General features: G+C 43.0%; 1 protein-coding gene across 1 annotated transcript; it reads left to right on the top strand.

Annotated features, from left to right (window-relative positions):
• The first annotated feature begins 7,594 nt into the window (after window positions 1–7,594).
• LOC139821405 (THAP domain-containing protein 2-like) lies at window positions 7,595–8,847 on the top strand. The gene is made up of 4 exons (XM_071792409.1): window positions 7,595–7,803; window positions 8,075–8,231; window positions 8,470–8,613; window positions 8,693–8,847. The coding sequence occupies exons 1-4, from the start codon at window positions 7,702–7,704 to the stop codon at window positions 8,845–8,847; spliced, it is 558 nt and encodes a 185-aa protein (XP_071648510.1). The 5' UTR covers window positions 7,595–7,701.
• Window positions 8,848–9,573: the final 726 nt, after the last annotated feature.

Raw genomic sequence — 9,573 nt, 5'->3', positions numbered from 1 at the left:
GCTGGTTTTTCAAGCGTTCCAGCGTTTACGTTTACATACACACACGCACACACATATGTACATACAACTTCATCCTCGAAATCGATGCATGGCCTTTTTGTTGTAACTTCGTCTGAGGCTAAATCGATTCGTGGCCTTTTTGTTGTAACTTCGTCTGAGGCTAAATCGATTCGTGGCCTTTTTGTTGTAACTTCATCTGAAGCTAAATATTATCCAACATTAGCAATGTTTAAAATCCAAAGATAATATACACTACACAGTAAGTGTGTACGTAAGTGTGTACAATACATACTTCCTATAATGGACTGATGACTTTCCGTAGTGTGAACCAGTTCAGGTACCAGTTCGACCTTGTTATAGATGGAATATGTATTGTTATCAAATATTGTTGGTACAGCGAAACTGTGTAGACGAGGACGCTGAAATGGAACCTGACAGAAAAAAGAAATATGCAACAAAGGAAATATAAAAAGAACATACATGAAATAAAAATGAAAATAAAGGACAATAAGCTAGTTTTCGTATATTAATTAAAGAAAACTTGGTGATAAAACTTACGTTAGCAATAATCTTTCCATTTGCATCATGTTTGATGTAGTTCCTGATAATATAATGTGGTTCGAAATGCTTCTCGCAAATAGAGTACGTTTCTTTAAATGCCACTACACCAGGAATAGCGGCTTCTCATTTTTTTCTCATTTCTATATTTCTCGGCACTTTAAACAGAGACAATTTCTCTTTCTGGCTTTTGTAACCCGATTTACATTTCGGTACTGCGCACGTTATAACCATTTTGCACTACTTTACTCGCACTAATTGTAACTAAAGGTAAAAAGTTCACTCTACGCCGTAAACAAACGTCGCAGATATCGCGGTATCCACTGGGTGTATCCGACGCAGCAATGATCGACCGCAGAATCGTAGATCATGCAAAAGTCAGGAGGGTTACGAGCAAGGCGAAGGAAAGGTCGGTGATGATGCAAATGCCGAGGGAGACGGCTAGCCACAGCAGCAATAGGGGGTTTTTTTCAATAGTTTCCTCGGTTGAGGAAATACGGTGCCTTATACCCAAAGGTGATTGGCACAAGCTGTGTAGACCCGAAAATTAAAAAGAAAAAGTCACTGGGAACAGGAGTTAAACAACTTTACCAATTTTTTTAAAAAATTGGAAAATAATATACAACACATCCCATTGTTTATACTTAATGATATGAATTAAATCTATGTTAGCTAAATAATTCGCTTTTCTCAGATCTTGGTCAATAATAATTCTAAAATCATCATATTTTCGGCAGGTTAATAAAACATGGTATAGATTCTCTCTTTCGTATCCGCATTCACATCTCTCATGTTCTATATATCCTTTTCTTTTTAACGAGGAACCTAAGTTAAAGTGATTGGCTCTAAGACGGTTATATAGCGTCACAAAATATCTCTCGGAGTTTATCTCCCGAAACCACGGTTTGGTAGAAAGTCTGTCATAAAAATGTTCAAAATAAAACGCTCCCTTGAACGCAGAGTCGCGCACAATAAATGTCTGTGTAGTCTCCCATGCTTCTCTCTTGTCAAAGGTCCTGAAGTCAGTGAAGTCACCTACCGGCACTTCAATAGACGGGTCGGCTTCCTCGAGGGATGCCTCCTTTGCCAGCTCATCCGCGAGCTCGTTACCGGCGATACCCACGTGTGCAGGAATCCATACCAATATCACTCTTTTACCCAAAGATCTCTCGAGTTCAAATAAGTATCGTCTAGCCTCCGTGATATATCGGTTTTTATAAACGTTGATATGATTATTGTAAATATATAGATTGCAGGACCGATTTGCAATCTGACATAATGATGATATCTTTCCTCCTGTGCACATGCTGAAGAATCATGAGTTGTAAGGCAGATTTAACAGCAAAAGCCTCCGCTGTGTATGACGAGCATGAAATCGGCAGGCTCATTTTATATGCTTCTTCCTGATCGGATATAACCAGACTAGCGCCCGTAGAGCGATTCGTCTCGTTGTATGAGCCATCCGTATAAATGATATCCGGGGAAGCGGACAGACTATGCCTCTCCATAATGTCATTGATCAGAGCTTCGTCCGGAAAGCGTTCTTGCTTCCTCACAATACCAGTGTCCAGATCAACGGTCGGTTTAAAGGTATGGGCGCCGTAGGGTCCTTGAAAGACTTCAGGAAGTCTCTGGGGACCAATCCCGGTTCTAAACCTTAGCTTCCTCCAAATATCTGATAGCATCGAGAGTTCATAGGTCGGTTGACGGTAGCGGCGGTAGTTCTCCCGGTCCAATGTGCGCTGCAATTTAGGGCAGAGGCCATTGTTGTTGTAAGCAATGGCCTTTGTGACAAAGTTCCTACCCAGCATGATCGCACGATCCTTGAGTAGCATGACCTTAGCCTCGGCAATCAGGACATTGTTGGGAGTGCTGTTCCTATAACCCAGAGCAGTGCGTATATCCATATACTGGGTTCTTTCCAGTTTAAGTTGGAATGTGGAGTCCCTCGGAAAATATGTAAAAATACCGTAATCTGTGACAGATCTCACGAGACTTTTATAAAGCATGAGGGCCGTATTGACCTCCATGCCCTTGGCCACTCTGCATAGATACTTCATAATAGAGTTGGCCCGGTTGACCCTACCTCTGACTTCCTGTATTTGGCAGTGGAAATTCAAGCTGTTGTCCAACCAAATGCCGAGGAATTTGGCTCCGTCGCAGTTAAAAACGTCACATCCCTGAACACGAATACTCAAGTCCCTATCGACATATCCACTCTTATTAAACTCAACCAGCACAGTCTTTCTAGGCTCGAGATCCAGCCCGATCAATCTCAGTCTTTCCGCAACAGTGTTGACCGCTTGTTCAAGCAGGAGGCGATTGCGTCGATGATTGTGACCTGAAATGTACAGGCCAATATCGTCCGCAAACTCCACCGCTTCCACGCCCTCCGGAAGATCCGTACATATTGCCTGAGTGAATAGAGAATACAATGCAGGATTAAGCACGGCGCCCTGCGGGAGACCCCTGTATACAAGACGATCCACGAACTCGCCAGAGTTGACGATGAATCGTACTTTTCTTCGGTACAGCCAGCTGCGAACAAACTTGACTATACCTGCAGAGCAGTTGAGCGCCAACAACCTGTCGAGCATAATGGGAAATTCCACACAATCATACGCTGATGAGACGTCTAGGAAAGCACCCAATGTGTATTCGCCAGCACTCAGGGCGGCACGGATGTCCGAAGTAATTTTGACCAGATTATCGGCACAGGATTTGCCCCTTCTAAAACCACTCTGGGACGCATTAAATTTACTCTCCTTCTCCGCCCACCAGATCAACCTTTCGTTGATCATACGCTCCATTAATTTGCCCACGCAAGAGGAGAGCGATATAGGCCGCACTTTCTCTTGACCCACCTTGTCAATGAATACGACCTGATAGCAAGACCAGTCAGCTGGGAGGACACCTGAGGACCAGACAACATTAAACAATTCCAAAAGACAAATTCTACCCGAATCCGGGAGCAGTCGAAGCATCTTATACTCCATCCCGTCCATACCAGGGGCAGAATCCCTTCTAATCATTTCAATTGCTCTATCTAGTTCAGAGCGTAGAAACGGGGCGTCCAGTTCTTCATCAGGACAGACGTGATCAACTCCTGGAGAGGGGTCAGTACCCACATAAGGGGGGGCAAGGCAATCAATAGACCTCCTGATCTCCGTCTCCCTATCCTTAGTTTGCCACTTATTCCACTCGATACTTTTGCAGGCGTTCTTCAGAATACGCATAGTACTCCACACATATGAGAGGCTGGTAAATTTATTTATACCTTTGCAGAAATCCTCGAAATTCTCCCTTTTCACGCGGTTTATAGTTTTCTTGGCGATGGCACACAGACGTTTATAGTTAAACCATGTATGTAAATTCTTAAGTCTTTTAAATTCTGCAAAGGCAAGTTTTCTATCTCGTATTACCGCGTCGCACTCCGCATTCCACCATCTGTGAGATCTCTTGCGTTTTTTTGGGTCGTCCGGAGGAGGACAATCAGTGAGATCTCCCCGTCTGCCAGAAGCCACAGCGATGGAGGTTCTAAGAGAGTCCGTAAAGGCCTGATAATACTTCTCGAAGTCATGCTTGAAGGAGGGCAGTTCGTTCAAGAGGGAGGAACCAATATCCCTCTCAACAAGTTCCCTATAACGGGACCAATCAGTCTTCTTCGAGGAGGATCTATTAGAGAGTTTTCTGTAGATCTGTGTAGCGGCATCAATGGAAAAGCAGATAGGAAGGTGGTCACTGCCCCAAGCATCATCGAGCTGGCGGTAGTCTATGCTGCCAACAATATCACCAGTTCCAAAAAGAAGGTCTATGTTGGAGTCCCGTTGCCCGCTGTAACCGACGCGAGACCTTGTGTCAATATTAATGCAAGTGAAATCCTCATCGGCCATAAGATCGTACAGAGTTTCTCCGTCTTTTTTGGTGGAGTAGCAGTTCTATGCAACATTATGAGCATTAAAGTCACCCAGGATGATAGTGTCATTAGAATTGTTTTTTATCGAACTAAAGACGGAGACAAGATCTCGTCTAGCGATTTCGGCTCTAGGGTGTCTATATATAGCAACGATATTAATATTAGTAACAAGATTCGTAGTCCTGATACTAACCGCGTCATAGCCTGCAGGAAGCGCACCGACAATCGGCAATACTGCGAATGAAATGTGGGAGCGTACTGATATTGAAGTTCCGCCACTGCCTAGTAAGTTTTTACTATGAATCGACTTGAAACCGGGGAAGTTAACCGAATCGCTGCTGGTACAGTGCGTCTCTGTCAAGACTAAAACATCATACTCGAGAGCAATCTTGGATAATTCTTTTTTGTAAGTCTTATAACCTCTACAATTCCACAAAAGTAAATTGAATTTTTATGTGGGAGTAGGGCGAAGATTCTCTTTACTACCAGTATTCCTTAAAAATTCTCTATCATCTGGTTGCTTTTCATATTGGTTACTCGCTAATCCCCTGTGCCAATCAGGCGCCTCCAGTGCACGCATAAGCATCTCATGGGCTCCCGGACACCTCCTCAGGAGCAACAGGATGCTGTCGATGGTTTCTATAATTCGAGGGTCTCCTGCCGAGAAACCTGCTTCGTCACAAGCAACCATGGGGGCCTTGTCACCGTGCTCGGCCGAATGAAGTGAACGTGCGTTATAAGGGGAGGACAGCAGAATGCCCCTGTTTTCCCTGGAAATTTCACCAGCTCGAAGGTCAAATGACTTATAAAAATTGTTGCGCGGGGCGTTATGAATCACGCTCCGTTTGTCCTTAGTATTAGTACGTGAAGTTCGTTCCCAAATGTTTCCTGGTTGAGGGGGAGGGACGGACGTCACATTCGAGCCCCTCATATCAGACCCGACTGCCGCTGAATAAGACACAGGCCCCGGGAGCGTCGGAAGGCCCGGCCACGACGATAAATTTTGAAACTTGTTATGTGACTCCTGGGGGGTGCCGGGTGGGGGCCTTACCCTCCACCATCCGTTTTGCACTGTGGAACGAAGTATTGTAGCGAGCCATGGTAATATTAATGTTTTTTGTTTTTTCAAATAAGGGACAACCTCTAAACGTTGATTTATGTTGACCCCCTCAGTTACATCAACGTGTCTCCTTGTCACATTGGCCATGGGACTCCTCTCCACAGACAATGCAGCGAGTTTTGCTCTTACATGCTAATTTGGTATGTCCAAACCTGAAGCAGTTAAAACATTGACAAACCTGGGGCACATATGGACGGACCTTAAGGTTAACTCCGTTGGAAAAAATGACCAGATCTCGAACACATTTATCCTTAAAAGATATGACAATATTGTCCGTAGCAGTCAGCACAGTCTTTTTATTGACTGGGTCCCACCTCCTCCGATACATACGCTCTAAGATCAGTATCTTAGACCTTTCTTGGATAGCCGACCACAGTTCAGGAATTGATAAAGGCTAATCCGAAATCACGCCTCTGCAGACAATGGAGCGTTGCTCTAGATTAGCCTTAAGCTTTGGGTCCTTAAGTCCATCTATCCTATCAAGAGCAGAATTAGCATCTACAAAGTCTTTAAAAATAGCCTCCGCTGAGAAATGTTGACCATAGTGACCGAAGAGGAACAGATCTGAAGATCGATTAGAATCATCCATATTTTTATAAGATTCTTACCTTTTTTTGTTGTGGTCTGATCGGGGAAAAGACATCGGGGGGCAGAGTTATGTTCGCTTTACCTTTATAGTCGTCATCGAATCTTACATATCTTCGAATTTCAGGCGAGGCGTCATTGTTTTGATCACGAGCCTTTAGGGTGGATCCACATACAATATATAAGCTTCCTTGACTATGTCATCAGGTACATTATTCACGTTATAATCACGTGAGTCGGCAGGCACATTCGTGTTTGTCACATCAGCCACATGTGCTTCATGCGTGTTAACCAAAGGAGGTGGGAGGGGAAGCGCTTCTTCATTAGCGGACTTCACATTGCACAATGACCCATTATTACTTTCCCGAGCTGGATAATGAGGATCCTCGATATTGTCATTTTCGTCGACATCCATGTTGTCGTGGGGAGCACGATTGTCCGTATCCGGGTTGATGTTGCGGCGTTTCGAGAGTTCCTCGTTCCTTTGTTTCTTAGCGGATTTTTGTCTACGATTTTTCGTTTCTTGCCAATTCGATTCCAATGGGACGTTCTCTGTGAACTTATCAAAATCCTCCTCGGATATATTCGTTCTCAGTCTCTTATTTGAAGCATGTCGAGAATCGTTGGCCGGACGGAGGCCATCACGTGTCAGCTGCTTGTCGTCCTGCATAGATGCCATACGCTGTTTTAGCGAAAGCGGAATTAATTGCTGCTCCCCCTCCGAGAGGGGAGCGACTGAAAAGGAGACAATTAAATATACCCTTCCGAAAGAGATAAGGATTATAGATCTCCGCGACTTTAAACTATTTCGCCACGAAACTGAAAAAAAAGAGAACAAGCAAAGTAAAGCAAGCGCGCTATCACACACGTCCGTCTCGTGTCGCGGCTCGAGCCGAACCTCCACAGCAGCAATAGCGTCGTTATAGGTTACGTCGTCATTATGACGGTTATTACTGTGAAGGACGGCGTTCCGGGCTCAATTCAGCGTAGGAAGGAGATAATGCTGGCAAAGGTGGTGAGCAAGTGGTTGAGAAACTGTTGGATAAACGACGTAGGCACTCAGATTAGATTTTTCAAAATTATTAGCTCAGCGGCTATACACGTGACACGACCGTTCACTGTTCACTGAACCACTGAACATATAATAATATAACGGCGGCCACGGTCGTGGTACGACCGTGATGGCGGCTGTATACTAGAGCTCTAGATTATAAGAGTAGCGCAAAAGTCCGAAACTTTTGATCCTTGCGAATGCCGACAACCGCGTGTTCCTATTGGTCGACAGCCATGTCGGTATCGTCTATCTCTTTCTACACCACTCTCTTTCTCACTCTTTCTCGACATGACAAAGACAGTGCCATATGAAGGAAGAAGACATCACGAGGACAACACAACCTGTTTGATGTGGTGATTGTGGTCTGATTCTGATTGTATGTGACGAAAAGAATGCGAAAAAATTATTTTGTACAAAACGCCGCAGTGTTGTGCAGACGGTTGCTTTTCGCAGCAAGGTACAGGAAAAATGTTACATCGGTTACCAACTGATTCAGTTCGGAGAGCTGAATGGGTTCGCAGAATCGGACGAAAAAGCTGGACGCCGAACAACAACTGCAGACTCTGTGAGGTATTACAGTGAAATTTTGTAGTATTTTATAATATATATTATAGGATATTTCTTGTACTATGTAGAAAGTAGATAGTATATTTATTATAATGCTTAATAACATATATATATATTTATATTTATATGTAGCTTACGAATTAGTCGGATAATAGATAATTAGATAATGAAAGCATCGTAATCATAATGCAGACAGAAATAAAAATTTATGATTACAGAATGCACAATAAATTACGTAAATGAATTAAATAAATGACGTTACTGCATTTTTCAGGATCATTTCACTCCTGATCAGTATGAACAAAATAGAATAGACGGATTAAGAAAACTGAAATGCAATGCTGTTCCATCTATATTCAAATATAGATGTGAAGAGTCACAAAACAGAGATTCGCTAATTGGTAACATGGGAAGTGATACACCATGCATGGGTAAATGTTTATATTTTAATGCATGTATGTGCACTTTTAAATGAATGTACCCCGATAGTAAAAGATGTGTAATATTATGTGACAAAATTTGGATAAAATTGTGAATGCTGCAATTATTGTCCAATATTTGCCCAGTTTTCCTATCTGGTTACATAATATATAAAGATAATATTGAATGAAAGTACAATATTAATGCTGTATATATATATAAATGTATTATGCACTGCAAATTTTCCAGATGATGGGCCATCTTCAACTAATAATGATCCTTCTACAGAATCGCACATTATACCGGATGCATCATCTTCAACTAATAATGATTCTTCTACAGAATCGCACATTATACCCGATGCACCATGTTCTGTAGATTTCTCAAGGACAAGTAAAATAATTAATTTTTAATCAACTCTCAGTATCTTAATATTGTAATGTATTTTTAATTGCTTTAAATGTTATTATAGAATTGCCACGTCCAATACCAGAACATTCGATTGACATTAAGAAACAGGAATTACTTAAAAAAATACAATTACTACGTGATGAGGCTATGGATCAATGGAGTGGATTGCAGATAAATACTCATACTTGTACAATATACTTCGCGTTCCTTTATTAAAAAATAATACCGTGGATACGTTACAAAAACGACTTCTGTCGGTTACCGTCGTGCAGCGACTCGAAGTAACATGCGCGATCGCGAGACTCGCTACTTCTCCTCTGCCGCGCTCGGCAATATTCGGATACGCTCGTGCGCCTACGCGCTAAACGCGACGACCTGCCTCAATACTTCCGCCGTCGAAGCGTTTTGCATACAAACCGAGACTAGTGTACAACTTACTAAACCTATCCCTTGGAAGTGCCTTTGTAAATATATCAGCTAATTGCACTTCAGTGGGTACGAACTTTACTTCTATTTCGCGATTTTCGACCTGTTCCCGAATATAGTGATATTTTATATCAATATGTTTGGTTCTCTTATGGAACTCCGGGTTCCTAATAAGTCGTATCGCGCTCTGGTTGTCGATACACAAAGTTGTCGGTTTATCTTGCTTAAATCCGATGCCTGAGAGCAGCTTCCGAAGCCACACTGCCTCTTTTGCTGCGGTAGCCGCTGCTACATATTCCGCCTCGGTCGTGCTCAGTGATACTAATTTCTGTCGCTGAGACGACCATGTTACTATTCCGCCTGCTATGAGAAACGCGTACCCGGTCGTGGATTTGCGCGTTTCAACGTCGCTCGCAAAATCTGCGTCCGAGTACCCGACTAGATCGATTTCTGACTCGTCCGCGCGAAACTCAATACCAATATCTACGGTCTTGACTAAGTACGACAAGATTCATT

Source organism: Temnothorax longispinosus, chromosome 11, assembly GCF_030848805.1.
Source record: "Temnothorax longispinosus isolate EJ_2023e chromosome 11, Tlon_JGU_v1, whole genome shotgun sequence".
Lineage (NCBI taxonomy): Eukaryota > Metazoa > Arthropoda > Insecta > Hymenoptera > Formicidae > Temnothorax > Temnothorax longispinosus.
Note: the sequence above shows the minus strand (reverse complement) of the source record. Positions and strands in the feature narration are given on the sequence as shown.